We start from the raw sequence: 16,722 nt of genomic DNA on the forward strand, positions 1-16,722 counted from the left end.
CTCCATGTTCCTGGTGATGCTGGTGGCCCACTTGAGAGAGGAGGGGATACGTGTCTTCCTGTATTTAGACGACATCTTCGTGAGTGCTCCATCGGAACTTCTGTCCCGCCAGCATACAGAGACTGTCCTCCGGACTCTGGAACATCATGGATTCCTGGTGAATCGCATCAAGAGCTCCCTCTCCCCGTCCCAGCTAATCCATCACCTGGGATGGATTATCGACACGAACCAGAATGCAGTGTTCCTCCCACCGGAAAGGATCGCCTCCATTGTCAAGCTGACAAAGACAGTTATTCTTGCCAAATCTTCCGGACTTTCGTCCCTAGCCAAACTACAAGGGAAAATGGTGGCATGCATAGGGATTGTTCCCTGGGCTCGCCTCCATATGAGAGACCTCCAGTGGTTCCTCAAACCATTTCAGTTGCAGATAACTCAAAAGAGGAACCCACGTCTCATCGTTCTGAGTCATGTAAAGGACAGCTTGAGGTGGTGGGCCAGATCCCACAATCTAGCCAAGGGCCAGAATTATCTCCCACGCTACACGACTCAAATCTTCATCGATGCCAGCCTGGAAGACTGGGGAGCAATTCTATAGCAAGTGGCACAGGGCCGTTAGACACCAGAAGAGAGCCGTCTTCACATAAATCGGTTGGAGTTACGAGCGATCTGGAAGGCCCTGTTAGAGTTCCAACCAAGAATCAGGAACAGTCACGTGCTACTGAGGACAATGTCTCAGCCAAAGCTTACATAAACAAGCAGGGTGGGTCTTGTTCCTCATCCCTCCAAGTGGAAGCAATGACCATCCTGAATTGGGCAGAGAATCACGTGGCATCCCTCAGGGCGGAACACATAAAAAGGGTGTTGAACACGCAAGCGGACTGGCTCAGCCGACAGCAGGTGGACGAGAGGGAGTGGTCCTTGAAGAGGGAGGTCTTCCTACAAATCACAGAGAGGTTTGGAAAACCGGTTATGGATCTCTTCGCCACAGGCGAAAACCATCAGCTTCCAAGGTTTCTGTCAAGATTCATGCATCCAAGAGCTGAGGGAATAGATGCGCTACTGTCCCCGTGGCCACGGGGTCTTCTATATGTGTTTCCTCCGTTACTGATAATATCCAAAGCTCTACGGAAAGTCAGACAAGAGAAGGCCCTCATCATCTTCATAGCTCCACGATGGCCCCGGCGACCTTGGTTTGCAACCCTGAGGGAGTTATCGATCCAAGAACCATGGACCCCACCTCCGGTGCAAGACCTTCTCCAGCAGGGCCCCTTGGTACACCCAGATCCAGACTGGCTAAAGCTGACCCCCTGGCTCTTGAAAGGTCAAGGTTGCTAGAGATGGGATATGCCTCAGAGGTCATCACCACCATGTTGGAAGCCAGGAAACAATCCACCAGATGAATATATTATTTTTCTTGGAAAGCTTTCGTCAGATGGTGTGGAAGAAAACATACTGACCCAGTGGCCACCACGACAGGCAACTTACTCGACTTTCTCCAGGAGGGACTGGTGCAAGGGTTGAAGGCATCTACTCTCAGGCGACAGGTTACAGCGATTTCGACCGTAGTTCCCAAATTGGACAGCTACCCAACGCCTAGGCATCCACACATAGTCACCTTCTTAAAAGGAGGCTCGGCCATATCACCTCCGACAATCCATAGATTCCCCACTTGGAGACTTCATGTAGTACTGCATGCTCTAACCCGACACCCATTTGAACCTTTACGGGAGGCTTCCCTGGTTCACCTTAGGATGAAAGTCCTTTTCCTCACGGCTGTGACTTCGGCTAGGCGAGTGTCGGAGCTAGCGGCTTTATCGTCTAGGAAAAGCCTTTGTGTATTCCATGCGGATAAGGTAGTGCTACGCCCAGATCCAGCCTTCATACCAAAAGTGAATTCTAGGTTCCATAGACAACAGGAACTCCATTTGCCATCCTTTTGCCCTCACCCTTCACATCCAAAAGAAAAGAGCTGGCACACCTTGAATGTGAAAAGAGCCTTATGCATCTTCTTGAGAAGGACGGAACCATTCCGACGTTCAGAATCTCTATTTGTGTCAATATCACCTCCCAATAAGGGATGTAAAATGTCAAAGGTGGCTATCAGCAAATGCATCAAACAGTACATCCAATTGTGCTATCAACTTAATAACATCCCGGTTCCCTTGGGGATTACTGCACACTCCGTTCGCAGTGCAGCTGCTTCTGCAGTCTTTGATTGTCATGCATCCGTGGAAGAAATTTGCAGGGCTGCGACCTGGTCGAGCCCTTCCACATTCATACGTCACTACAAGATAAATACCTATTCATCATCCAACGTGGCATTTGGTAGGAGAGTCCTCCAGAATGTGGTTTCAGATGATCAGTGAAGACTCCCTCCCAGTTAACGTCAGCTTTTGAAGATCCCGCTGATGAAGATGTACTCCGAACTCAGTGGGAGAACGGAACCTTGGCTTACCTGTGAAGGTTCCTTCTACACTGAGGGAGGAGTACATCTTGCCTGCCCAGGGTGAAGAATCGAAACAGATGAAGAATGGCAGTATTCAAGTTGCACGTTTAAAAAAAGGGGGGGAGTTAGAATAGAGTATTCTCGTGTTTACTTGTTACTAATGCCGTGTTTATGTTTTTATAGTGGCTGCTCCTTGTTCTTTGGGTACACAATTATGTTTCTTTCTTTTTTTCAAATTCTGCTTTGGATGTCCTCGAACTGGATATCAGAGGGCGGTCCTAGCACATGTGACAGGAAGCAAAAGGTTTTTTAGATCCTGCCTCCCTGAGCATAGGAATGACAAAACTCGCTGATGAAGATGTACTCCTCCCTCAGTGTAGAAGGAACCTTCATAGGTAAGCCAAGGTTCCTTTTCATGCAAACTCTGTACCAGAAAAAGGCAGCAAAACATGGATACTGAGAAGGAAGACGCACAGAAATTGGTGGCTAGGATCCAGAGTTACAGGTTGCTTTGAATGATGGGCTGGCTGTCTCTCAAACTGGCTTTGGAATTCTCCTCAGATTTAGAAGTACGGTAGTTTGAGTTGGGGAACACATTCCACCCCCCCTTGACACACACAGAAGAGTTCTTTGGATCCCAGCCAACATGAAGTGCATCCAAGAACTGATCTACACATTACACAGAACAAGCTGGCCAAAATCTCAGCTGCACAACCTGTCATACCCAGAGATGGCGATATGCCTGTCTCTACATACCTCAGCCACATTTTCTCCCGTTACCCTTCCCCCGTTACCCTTCCCCCTCCAAGAAATTTAGGGAAACATACATAGGGTTCCTGTCTCCCATTTGTAGCCTCTCACCTACCCTGTGGCTGGTCACTTCTCAGCCATGAAGGAAGGATCTGAACCCAGATCTCTTTGCTTCAAGTTGACCACTACAGTTGCCAACTCCAGTCCAGGAAATTCCTTGGGGAGGACCTCAGTAAGGATGCAATTCTAGAGTCCACGCTCCAAAGCTGCCATTTCCCCCAAGGAAACTGATCCCTGTACTCTGGAGTTCATTTGCAATTCTGGGAGGCCCCATCCAGAGGTTGGTACGCCCGGCCAACTTTGTAGCAACAGAATGGCTTTCTGCGGTACCCCTCTTACTATATCTAGACTTCAATACACAAAACCTCATGTTGTAATGCATCTTTTTAAATACAATTTTTAAATGGCAAGGGGATCATAGCACTTTCATACCTCACATGGTCTGACCAGGTGCAGTCCAGAATTTTACCACTTTATTCTATGTAATATCTTCTAGTAAGCTTACAAAAGAATCAGGCACTCAAAACTTGCATGTGCAAAAGTAAGTCGATCCAAACAACACACCAACTGTGTATCATAGAATAAGTTTATTTTACCTGAAACCAGGACAGTAGGTGTGATGCTCATTATTGTCAGCATTGAATCAGAACAACCAATGTTATTTACAACTTCTAAAAAAAAAGTCACACATGCTGCTTGATGAACTAAGTTCATTATTAGGCTTCTGTTGCTGTTATGATAAAACGCCATCACAACATGTGTATTGCACCAATGTGTGTCTACGGCTTTAGATTTAAATAAGTTACATTATTACAGTGCAAAATAAGTCTATTTGCACACTCCAAGGTATTTTTTAAAAGCTGAAGTTATGGAATTGAAGGTTTTTAACAATTTCTCAAACATTCAACAACAGTACCGTTGTCAATGAACCTGTATAAATAGGATTGCATATTGTACAGAGCTGTTTAAAGTGGTATGTTAAGATACAATAGAGATTATTGGCTACTTACAACTGAAAAGCATGCATTACAGTCCAATATTGTACATTTTATCAACTATGACATTTTACACAACGAAATATGAAAAAGGAGAATAAAACTTGGCCGATCACCACTCTTTAATTCTTGCTTAGTAGTTTAGGGAGATTGTTGTCTTCATGCAGCAAAGAACCCCAAAACTTCCTTGCAGAGGTCTGTTTTATCAGTTAAAAACTGTATTGCACATTTGTAGATCTGTATATGAATCGAAGCTTACAGAGCACCACACACTTCCTTCACAGAACACGAGTTTTCAGTTCTATTTTTTCCTCCCTCCCTAGGGAAAGAATTTTGTTTCTGTTTTCTTTTACAAGACTCATGCAGATGTTTTCGGTAGATGCGTAGCTAAAGACGCATGCACACAACAAAAAAATTAATCTTACGTTTCTGCAAAATTTGCTTAGGGCTAAGTGATTACTCCAGTTTTGCTGCAAAGGAAAAAAAAAGAAAGAGAAAAGAGAAAGGTAACGTTAGTTAGAAAGATGGATAAAAAAGACTTAATAAAAGCAAGACTTTTTTAAAAAAAAGCCTCAATAGAGATAGCAGGAAAATGTTAACTGACTACAGGCCTTCCATTTTCCAGTGGGAAAATGCAGGTTAATTGAAAAGCATGAATAAGTTAAAAGATGAGAGAACATTCATTTAAGCAATATTATCTTCTGCTCTCCCTGCACCACCACCACCCCCGGCTCAATCAGCCTAGGGAGCTTATGTCAGAGGATTTGACGAGGGGAGACCAACCAAATGCCAAATATTTTGATTTGGTAGCTGTTGCATAAGGCAGGAATGAAAAGAGAGTACATAAAGATCATGCATTCCCTTAAAAGGTATCGCCAGGCCTGCAGCAGGTTGCTGTAGACCTTTCCTTTCTGGGCTCTCAGCTCCTCCTCTCCAGAAGACCAAGAGGGTCTTCCCCCTCCTCCACATTGCCATGGGAACCAACTGAAGGTTGGACATACATCACACATATATCACTCACTGACTGCCCCAGCTTCATGCATGAATGAAATCACCAGACCGAATTCTAAAGTCAGCAAATATCTGTTCAGGACACGCCACTTAGCGGGCTGACACATTTAACTGAGTGTCATCAAGTGAATGTATGTTCCTGTATAGACCAACCCTAAGTGCTAGGCATGCTTTGCCCATGCCTACCAAAAACCTGTAACAGTCTTAAAGGCGTCTTAAGAAACTACAGACAGCCTAACCATTCCTTTTGCTTGGTTACTGCAAAAGCTGTCACACTTGGGAGGAGGGGGATGGCTTTATCCGATCCTCTTCTGTGGCATTTCTTGTGCAGACAGCAAAGATACTGGCTGGATCTATCAGCTTTTCCCTGGCAACAGCACTCTGCATTGCTTACTTTTTTTTGGGGGGGGGGGAGGTCAAATTCTAGTAATTTTATCTGGATTTTCCAGGTGTCATTTAAAGGATGTGTCACTAATTAGGAAGCAGTTAGCAGAAGCATCTGGGAAATTACTAAAAAATATTGTGGGCATAACAGTAAGCATTACAGGATCTTGCTTTTCCCTCCTTCCCCAAAATACAGTACCAAAATCCCATTAAAAACCCCCTATGTATAGACATAAGGGCCGATGGCCACCAAGGAATTCTCTTAGACAAGGTTTTCCCACCAGAAATGCCAGCAGTGATGACACAGAAGATCAGAGGAAGGGTCTCAACTAATTCTTAACTATTATTTTTTTAGTCGGCTTTTGTAGAATTTCTGGCTCCCTGCCCCCATGGAGTTTGTGTTAAAGTACATCGGTATCTCTTTCCTGACCATATTAATTTTTTAAAAAATGCATATTAGCAGAGATTAGGGAAACAATGATTAGGAAGTGCAAGAAATCAACGAGACAGGTGCAAGGACAGACAGTTTGGGTTGTTTTACCTATGCCTCGCCCATCCTGTAATCGCCCCCGCCTTTTCTCCTTTTGTTCATCAAGGTATCTAATCAGCTATGTCTATGGAAGACACTCAGAGGCTGCTGTACTGCATTTTATCACCACACATTAGGACCCTTTGCCCTGTGGATACTGATTCTTTAAAAAGCATTGTTCAACCTTTTTATGAGTTTTATCCAAGTTTTTTTTTGTAAAAACTCTTAACAAGACAAAGAGTAAACACTGATTCTTTGTAAGAAATGTTAGCAATCCTCTCTCAGGCTTTTGAACACAGGATACATTTATGCTGTAAGAAAGAAGTAGGCTTGCGAATTGCTCATATGAACCCACATCTCTGCTTGATGCTTTAGTGAGACCGTTGACCCAGCTAGCTACGTGTCTTCTATGCCAAGTTAGAAATTCTTCAGAATTCCATGCAGGGGACTCCCTTGGCCTTGGTACCAGAGATTGTTTAGAACTGGCGATGCTGGGGACAGAACCTGGACGTTTCTACATGCAGAACATATGCTCCATTGACGAGCTATGGCTCATTCTCCTTTGACAGGATGCGAGCCAACGGCCCAACCGAGGTTTTACCCAGAGCCGTAGCACACTGCATAGCCAAACACTATCTTATCTTAACCTTAGTGGTGCTGCATGGGATTAAAACCTACTGAATACTGGGTTGTACTTTAAAGACCTGAGTTCCTGGGATTAAAACCTGCCTGAAAAGAAGTGCCCTCTAATCTTCTCCTTGAAGTACCAGATGATAGATTGTTGCCCAAATACATCACCACTGAGATCTGCTAAGGGAAAAGTTGGTGGTGCCAGTTCCTTCCATGCCATCTCACAATTCAAAAAGGGATAACCTCCCCAAACACAAAAACTCCGGGGGGACGTGAATGCCCAGGGCTGTCTGGAAGCTGCCCTTGCAGTGATCTCTTAACCATATTTTGACATCTCCTGGCCTGTTAAAGGCTTTCCTTTCAATTTCCCCCCCATGCTGTTTACAAAGGATGAGCAACTAAGTGAATGGTGGGGACTACGCTCAAAAAAGAGATTATACGTGAATATCCTTTGTACCTCTCATTAGACCACTGGCTAGCTAACGCAGCAGTAGAAAAGAGCAAGAGTCCAGTAGCACCTTAAAGAGCCACAGCTCATGAAAGCTCATACCCTGCCAGAAATTTTGTTAGTCTTTAAGGTGCTACTGGACTCTTGCTCTTTTCTACTGCTAGTGACAGACTAACCCGGCCACCCATCATGACCTGTCTAACCCAGCGTTATCTGCTTGTCCTCGAAGGTCTCAAATGGCTGTCTTCCCGAGCCTTGTAGCTGGGAGTTCCATGTTGATGGGCAACGGTAGGAACTGACCTTATGCAGCAAGGCCCAGTTCCTCTGCTGGGACTTCTCCTGCATAGCTCTCTTATCTAAAGCTGTACAGACTTCCCTCAAGTATCAGAGCCAGAAATTTGAAAGGCCTAAGCTGGAAAGTGTTGCGAAACGGAAGCCAGATCGTGTATGTACACTGAAATGTTAAGGAAAGAAGTCTCCCAACATGAGTAGTTCTCTTTGTTGAAAGGATCTCTGTGCCTGAGAGTGAAAGAAAAAGGCCCTGGGCCTGTACAGGCAAATGGAGAGTTAAGAGAGCCGTTATCAGTATCCTGTCTGTAGCGCCAGAACCTACACTGCATGCTGCCACCTCTTGTGAAGGATGGGTCACAAACTCATGCTGGTTTTTATGCCTAGATTTGGTTATACTTGTCTTTTAATGCAGCCATGCTGTAGATACAGATATACAGGGTTTTCTCTGCCACTGCCCGGCTTTACTTTAATGGGCATTGCTGTAAGGCTCTTATATGGGGTGGCAGGTATGAACAGCAAGATATCTTAGGGATGTTCAGCTCACTTTTGTGTAATGAGGAAAACACAAACTAATGCCCATTAATCCAACTTCAGTGCAGCCCGCTAATGCAAAACAGGATCCAGACTAACAAGATGTAGGATGTAGACAAGCTGGAATGGGTCCAGAGGAGGGCAACAAAGATGGCGAGGGGTCTGGAGGGCAAGTCCTATGAGGAAAGGTTGAAGGAGCTGGGTATGTTTAGCTTGCAGAGAAGACAGAGGTGATATGATAACCATCTTCAAGTACGTGAAAGGCTGTCATAAAGAGGATGGTGCGGAGTTGTTTTCTGTTGCCCCAGAAGGTCAGAATAGAACCAACGGGTTGAAATTAAAACAAGAATTTTCTAACAGTTACAGCGGTTCCTCAATGGAACAGGCTTCCTCGGGAGCTGGTAAGCTCTCCTTCCCTGGAGGTTTTTAAGCAGAGGCTAGATGGCCATCTGTCAGCAATGCTGATTCTATGACCTTAGGCAGATGATGAGGGAGGGCATCTTGGCCATCTTCTGGGCATGGAGTAGGGGTCACTGGGGGTGTGAGGAGGAGGTAGTTGTGAATTTCCTGCATTGTGCAAGGGGTTGGACTAGATGAGCCTGGTGGTCCCTTTCCAACTCTATGATTCTATGACCTACTGCTAGTAACATGGATAAAAGGAGTAGAAAATTAACGTTGATCCCATAATCCTACATGGCACACACCAGAAGAGAAATTTTGAACTTTGGAGAGCTCTAGTTTCATGAAAGCAAAGCCAAAATGAGGGGAAACACAGCCGGCCAAACCCCCAAGTTTGGAAGGGTAGCTGTTTAAATACCCACCCAAATACACTCCAATGAGCCCCAAGCTGGTCTTTCGGCTAGCTGTACATCTATGTTTGTTTGCAACTCCTGCTTATTAACATGGGGCTCCATAGCAAATGCAGAAAAGTTGAAGGGACTGGCAACCGGACACGAAAGGCCTGGCTCACACGTGCAGGAGAATAAAGTGGAAGAATGGACTACATCCTGGCAGACTACAGATGAAGGAGTCCAGCAGTGAACGCTTTGTTCTACCATCTGATTCTTCTACATCTGAAGTAGGCCTAATTTCCTCAGAGGAAGGATTGCTGTATGAAGTTATGAGAGCTGGTAGACTGTGGGTGGCTATCCAATGGAATGGTATACAGAGAGGCTTGTAGCTTTCCCTGACTATGCCATATGAGTCAGACTTGCCTTTCTCCCTGCCTCTCCTGGCACTGTGCTTGCATCAGACCCACCGCATGTCAATGAGGTGGTTTTGAAGAACAGTCGAATGCTTTCAAACTTGACTGGCAGCAACTTGCCAAAGAGCTGGCCACCACCAAGCTGCTAAGGCTCAAGACATGGTTTTTAATACCTGTATTGGTGTTGGCTTCCATCCCCGAAAGGCTTTCAACTTAGTACGTGAAGGGGCTTCTGAATTTCACCATCAGAAATCCATCACGTGTTCATTGCCTATCACAGTGACAAGTGTGTTTTAGCACTTGCCAAACTTAATCTATCTCCTTCTGAACAACAAGAGTGACCTAGCCAGTGATAATGCCGTATGTGTGAAGCCAGCACACTTCACTGTTTGCCAAAATGTTGTCCTTATGGGCTTCCCGTAGTAAGCCAGTCTACAGTCACCCTACTGCTTCTCTACAGCACAGTAGAGTCTCTGCCCAATAGGAACAATCAAGGAATTGTCCTGTTAGAGCTCACTACTTAGAAATCTAATTGCAAGAGCCGTGACCTGTTATAGCTGGCAAAGCTCATGACACCTCTGAACAAAGTGGGAAGCATTCCAACACCACCCAAGCAGCATTTCACGATAAGCAACATGGGACTGGTATCCAGATACCTCAGTTTTTTTTGAGCCGGGGGTTGGGGGGAGAATCTATGACTCAGGGCTCCAACTACAAAGCCTTTTTGGAGATGCTGACAGTTGCTAATGGAGAATGAATGTAATTTCAGAACAAAAGGTGTAATTTTCCTGAGCCTCTCAGGGCACTGCTCCCACTAGGTTAGTTCTACAGATTAAGCGGATAGAAATGGCAGGCGCAAATGCCCTTGTGCTCCAAGTCATTTGGGCCTTCTTGCTACTGGATAGAAGAGTGGTGATAATAATGTAGCACAGCAGAATATCTGACAAAACGCAGCATGGAATGGAGGAAAAATTAGCATTTTATTCTTTGACATGTATACAGCATATGCTTTTTTTTTTTTTAACAGCACATCACCACTGGAATGGTGAAATGGAAAAGAAATACTCACTTCAGTCGATGAATGTTGGTAGGCATTGGAGAGAAACACCACACAGTTAGGACTGTTAATGAACTTACACATTGTTGGTACAGGACTCAATTTGGAGGGGGGGAAACACAACATCATGCGCTAACATTTATCTCAATAGAATGATGGTGGTTAGTGCCACATTAAAAATAAAAACAGTTCTATACAATATGTTCATTTGGTCATGTGGTATTTACAGATTTTACAAAACACACACACGCACACATACGCACAGAAACTTGTTACTTTTGCACATCAGGCTAGAAGAACGTGGCCAGCGGATTATGTCCCAAGATGTGTCACTAACAGTTAAGAGGATTAACGAAAAACCAGTGAGAACTCCAGATGTGTAAATTTGAGTTGTTTGCTTCCAGGTCCCATTAACAAATGCTCAGATTTAAAAACAAAAACAACAAGGAACAGAAAGTTCAATACATGCAAAAAAAATAAATCGATAATTAAAAAGGAACTCTGTTTCCTAGGGCTTAATGAAAAGAAAGCCATAGAAATATCTCAATTAAAAAAAAAGGTTATTTTTTTAACTCCTTCCTTGAAGTCCATCCAGGCAGCCATCTCCCTCTTCTGCTTCTCCCCCACCCTCCCAGAACAGGCAATGCTGGTGAAACAATGCTGTTACAATAAAAATAAGACATTTAAATAAATATTTTTTTAAAAAAAAATCCCTACTTGTGTTAAGGGGAGATGGGGGGGGGGCACACCACCATAGATCATCAACAGGTTGCACCTGGAATGGTTTTTTCTGCACTAGCAAGCATAGACATACCTCTCCTTAAAAAGGTGTAAACAAAATTAAGTCAGAACCTAAAATATAGAAAGGGGGAGGAGAAGAAAGACGTGGAGAATAGAAGAAAGGGGGCAGATAATATACTGAGGTAGCCTCATACTCTGCCCAGTGCAGAAAAAGCCCAACTGAATGACAAATTAAGATTAGATGACCATGCAGAAGACACACACAACTGCATGCTTTTAGTTGGAGAAAAAAAGGACACGCAAAAACATTCATTCCCTAAAATCTGCTACCAATTGAAGTTTGCTAAATAGTGTCCACTGGCACTCCCCCCCCCCCCCACAAAACACTTTTGTTTTTACAAGGATGAGTTAACTATTAAACAGAACACTGTACATGCGTCTCCTCTACAAAAAATATTTGCATAAAATAGTGTTAATTTCTCTGTACATGTCAATGGACACCCTAGTTGTGTATAAAAGAGGGGGGAAATACTGCTCCCCTACTGGAGTCAGGAAACAAAATAAGAAAACCCAAAAATCTAGGAATATGAAACCTCAGTCACCGGCAAATATGTTCATGTGAAAATTCAGCAGAATAAGACAATTGCTTCAAACAATAAAAATTGATTAAGTTAAACATCTCTCTGTCAAACTGTTATCACTTCAGGTCAAGACAAGAACATGTCACTAAAGTTAGTGTCTGTGCTATACAGCCAGATAACCAAGGGAAAGGTAATGAACACAAACGGCCAGGAAATCCCTTCAGTGCATGCGGACAGAGGACGTGGTTTGGTGGCAGGCAGCAGAGTATCTTTACCCGGCTCTAAGTAGTTACGCGCCACAAATTTAAGTGTCTCATCCAGCAGAATGACGGGCAGCGAGATTTTCAACACCATCAGCCACTGGATCAGATTCAGAGGTGTGATTTGGAAGATCAGCTAGAAAACAGAAGGGAAAAAGGAATTGTTAAAACCTTTGAACAGAGCCAGGAGTCAGAAGGGAGACTCGAGGTGGATGGGAAGGAGAGCTCTGGCTTGCGATTTGCTCGCCAACTTACTGGCAGTGGCTCCACATAAAGGATGAGGAAATGAAGAGACATGGACAAGCAGATGGAACCCAGCAGCCAGACGTTCTCCCACGGAGGCATCCGTAGCAAAGACTGGTTCTCCGACAAGCTGCAAGAAACAGTGCAGGCGGAGTGAGGCTTCACAGTTCCATAACTGTTTTGTTCAGACAGGCAACCAACACCAGGCCTACATCAAATACCCCACAAACATTCATGTATATAGTGCTTTTTGCAAGGTTGTCCATTATTGCAGATGGGACACAAGAAGTATGTAGACAAGCTGGAACATGTCCAGAGGAGGACAACAAAAATGGTGAGGGGTCTGGAGACCATCCTATGAGGAAAGGTTGAAGGAGCTGGATATATTTAGCCTACAGAGGAGAAGACTGAGAGGGGATATGATCACCATCTTCAAGTACTTGAAGGGCTGGCATATGGAGGAGGGTGCCGAGTTGTTTTCTGTTGCCCCAGAAGGTTGGACCAGAACCAACGGGTTGAAATTAGATCAAAAGAGTTTCCATCTAGACATTAGGAAGAATTTTCTAACAGAGCGGTTCCCTTAGTGGAACAGGCTTCCTCGGGAGGTGGTGAGCTCTCCTTTCCTGGAGGTTTTTAAGCAGAGGCTAGATGGCCATCTGATTCAATGACCTTAATCAGATGAGAGGGAGGGCATCTTGGCCATCTTCTGGGCATGGAGTAGGGGGTCACTGGGGGTATGTGGAAGAGGTAGTTGTGAATTTCCTGCATTGTGCAGGGAGTTGGACTAGATGACCCTGGTGGTCCCTTCCAACTCTATGATTCTATGACACAGGCTGTGAACGGTGGCTGAATGAACTCATGGCTGAGCTAAGATTTGGACCGGGGAGTCTCAAGGCCCTTTAAAAAAAATTAAAAACAATTCACTATTAAAATAATGAACCTCCGTTGCAATGGACGAAAACAACACTAGGGTGTGCGAGAGATGATCCGGCCCTTCTCCCCAGGCCTCCAGAAGTCCTGCCATTTCCTTCCTTTCTTCAGTGGGCCAGTGGCGAGGTTGCAGTTTCCCCTGCACCCCTGAAGCCCATGCTGCGGAGCACAACTCTTTGCCCAGCTGCCAGTGGAAACATGGCCCAGGGTCAGTTTGGCAGCTGCAGAGGCACCAAGGCCTGCACGTGCGCGCACAATATTCAATCTCTCTCCCTGGCTCTCTGGCTGCAGGTGTTTCTCTCCATAGTTCCCTCCTGGGTCAGGCTAGGGGCCTACCTAACTTTCCACAACATCTTCGACAGCGACCAGGCAGATGTCTTTGAGACATTCAAGGGCAACACAAGGCAGACATTTCTTTCCAGCCACAGGTAATCAAGAGGCATACCAGTTCTACCAATCCCATACTTCACCCACTTCCAGGTATTTCCTCAAACTAAAAATCCTTTAGAGCCACCTCTGAATTCCATAAACTGCATCTTGGCAAATTCCTCGATGTGTGTGTGTGTGTGTGTGTGTGTGTGTGTGTGTGTGTGTGTGTGTGTGTGTGTAAAGTGCCGTCAAGTCGCAGCCGACTTATGGCGACCCTCTTTGGGGGTTTTCATGGCAAATGACTAACAGAGATGATTTGCCAGTGCCTTCCTCTGTACAGCAGCCCTGGTATTCCTTGGTGGTCTCCCATCCAAATACTAACCAGGGCTGACCCTGCTTAGCTTCTGAGATCCGATAGGCGTGAGTAAATTTCTGCTCTCAAAACTCACACTGCTGCACCAATGGTGCAGAGTTTGAAAGCGGTCAAGGCAGACCCAAGGGAAGGAACGAAGTCCTTGAGCTTTCCGTTTCAAACACACTCACCTGTTGAGGGCATTGCACATCTCAATTGTGACCAGAACAGAAAGAGCCATTGTCATAGGATACGGAGACTCAAAGACGACACAGTCAACACCTTCAAAATCTGGGTTTTCATCTTTGCACTGCAGGAAATGGCTCTGGGAAGAAGCAAGACACAAGTCAGTCTAACTACACTCTGTCTTGTTGATCAAAACAGCCTTGTGCTAGCACTACATAAAAGTATAGCTAATGCACTTTAACCATTAAAAACAACAATTAGTCGCATATATTATATCTTGACACAGTTAAAAACTGGTGGTCTCTTAAAAAAAGTCATTCCGAGATCTCTGTATTGCACTAAAACAATCAAGCTAAGTTGGCTGCCCTCTGAAAAAATATAAGCTTTGCTCTGAAACTCTAACAATGTTTCTGTTTTTGAAATATTGAAAAGGAAATAATACCAGCTGGTAGAAGGTGATCCTTGGGCCACCGTCAGCAGCAATAAACCACCAAGCGGCAGCCCCCACCGTAGCAGCTCCAACATAGCCTTCGAGAGAGAAAAAGGACACACATCTTAGCGGGCTGAACAATGGAGCATCTGTGCAGCTAGCTGACCTCACCTGAACTCTCCCCTCCGTACAATAGGTTACTGTGTAACCTTTGCCCATTTCCTGTAATTAGTATCCATGCTTAGAACTCCATCCCAAATTCACTGCAACTGGACTCTTCCCAAGATCACATCTCATCTTTTTAAAAAGCCATGGCTGCACACAGTGAAAGGGTGTGAGTTTTTTATGTGATGAATCTGTGTGTGTGCGCAGTCAAGTCACAGCTGACTTATGGCAACCCTGTAGGGTTTTCAAGGCAAGAGACATTCGGAGGGAGTTTGCCATTGCCTGCCTCCGCATGGGCAGAGAGTTCTGAGAGAACTGTGACTGGCCCAAAGTAACCCAGAAGGCTTCCTGTGGAGGAGCAGGGAATCAAGCCTGGTTCTCCAGATTAGAGTCCACCGCTCATGTGGAGGAGTGGGGAATCAAACCTGGTTCTCCAGATTAGAGTCTGCCACTCTTAACCACTACACCACGCTGGCTCTCTACCTCCCGGCCCCCCAAAATCTGTAACTCTTGTCCAAATTAATACAAAGTGTGTTGCTTCCTTTAACCACAGCCATTCTTAAGTGAGTCAGACAATCCAATACCCCAGCACTGCTGGCTGGAAAAACTCAACTTAAGCAGCATCACTGCAGGACCATGGCAGAAGTGGGCCCATTACTGGCTGTATTAGCAAGTACCAAAACATCAAAAGACCAGGAGAAAAGGATGTAGAATTGCACACAAGAATGTATTCTTCAGCTAACTTTAGGCACACAACTAAATTGCCATGCCAACTGGTGTCATGAACCACCCCCCACCCAAAACTCAGCCAATTTTGTGATGCTTTTAAAGCCAAGAGGAGAAAGGAAGGACAGCAGTGGAAGGGAAGAGGAGTAGCTGCTTTGTTCTACCTAAGGGCCAAAGCCAGAGTGACTACTCACATCCAATTGCCAAATAACGGAAAAAGAGCCAGCCGGAGATCAGGGGCTCTTTAGGGTTGCGAGGAGGTTTGTCCATGATGTCCAGATCAGGGGGGTTGAATCCCAGGGCGGTGGCAGGGAGGCCGTCCGTCACAAGATTTACCCACAACAGCTGGACAGGGATTAAAGCTTCGGGGAAACCCAGAGCAGCCGTCAGGAAGATACTACCCCAAGAAGAAAAAAGCACACAGAATTAACCCTTTGTCCTGCATACTTTAATACAACTGCACCAAAGACTCCTTGTCATAGATAAGAGGTCTGTCTCAGGTTTTCCATGCGTCCATCCACCTCAGTTTGACACAACCCATGCCATTCCAGGTGAGAGTTCTTTACAGGCAAATCAGCAGCAGCCCTCCACCTTTCAGCACTAACATCTGGTAACCAAGATGCATGTGGCCTACAGGAAAGAGCTTCAGACCTACATCTGTCAGGGTGGGAAACTGCATGCACCTCTGAGCTCCACCCTTGGCATCCAAAACAGCAAAAATAAAAAACCAGCTTTCTGGTTTTGAGATATCCAAGCCCCTGGGTAAGAACTCACACCAGGGACACAAACCAAAGGGCAAGCTTTGGTGTGGCACTCCCCCTCCAGCCTCCTAGACACATTCTGACAGGAAGGATTCCTCAAGTCGCTTGATTACCTTCTCAGGGCTGGATTTGTCCCAAGTCACCAGCATTCCACCTAGGAGAGCAAGTTAACTCGCCCAGTCCCTAGAAGACCTGCAAATGGTTGAAACACCTACCAGACAACCTCCCCCACGTTGGAAGAGATGAGGTAGCGAATGAACTGTTTCATGTTATTGTAGATTGCGCGGCCCTCTTCCACAGCAGCTACGATCGTCGAGAAATTGTCATCTGCCAGCACCATTTCTGAAGCTGACTTTGCTACCGCGGTGCCCGACCCCATTGCAATTCCAATCTCTGCCTTCTTCAGGGCTGGGGCATCGTTTACACCATCACCAGTCTGAAGCACAAAGTTTGAAAGATGACATAGTGGACCATGCTGATGTCCAAGTGTTAACTCTGCTTGAGCCACAGCTCCCCAGATGGGGAAGGAACTCTATGTATACTCATGGACTTGCTTACTTCTGCTTTCCAAGGGTAAGGCCTAGAACACATGAACAATTTGCAAACTGAAACCTGTTTCTATCAAGAAAAAACTGAGGGGGC

General features: G+C 45.3%; 1 protein-coding gene and 1 long non-coding RNA gene across 2 annotated transcripts in view; both read right to left on the reverse strand.

Moving 5' to 3' along the window:
- Window positions 1-3,828: 3,828 nt before the first annotated feature.
- Window positions 3,829-10,670, reverse strand: LOC130486106 (uncharacterized). The gene is made up of 2 exons (XR_008933736.1): window positions 10,349-10,670; window positions 3,829-4,721 (listed from the first exon to the last, which is right to left on the reverse strand). It is a non-coding gene; the product is annotated as an uncharacterized LOC130486106 (long non-coding RNA).
- A 580-nt stretch (window positions 10,671-11,250) lies between these two features.
- ATP2A2 (ATPase sarcoplasmic/endoplasmic reticulum Ca2+ transporting 2) overlaps window positions 11,251-16,722 on the reverse strand; it is a 57,360-nt gene continuing 51,888 nt past the window's right edge. Inside the window, exons 15-20 of the mRNA XM_056859302.1 lie at window positions 16,296-16,516; window positions 15,514-15,716; window positions 14,441-14,526; window positions 14,004-14,137; window positions 12,174-12,291; window positions 11,251-12,054 (exon numbers count right to left, since the gene is read on the reverse strand). Of these exons, the coding sequence (XP_056715280.1) occupies window positions 11,785-12,054; window positions 12,174-12,291; window positions 14,004-14,137; window positions 14,441-14,526; window positions 15,514-15,716; window positions 16,296-16,516 (1,032 nt within the window). The 3' untranslated portion in view covers window positions 11,251-11,784. The remainder of the gene's footprint in view (window positions 12,055-12,173; window positions 12,292-14,003; window positions 14,138-14,440; window positions 14,527-15,513; window positions 15,717-16,295; window positions 16,517-16,722) is intronic.

The sequence above is a fragment of the Euleptes europaea genome, chromosome 13 (assembly GCF_029931775.1).
Source record: "Euleptes europaea isolate rEulEur1 chromosome 13, rEulEur1.hap1, whole genome shotgun sequence".
NCBI lineage: Eukaryota > Metazoa > Chordata > Lepidosauria > Squamata > Sphaerodactylidae > Euleptes > Euleptes europaea.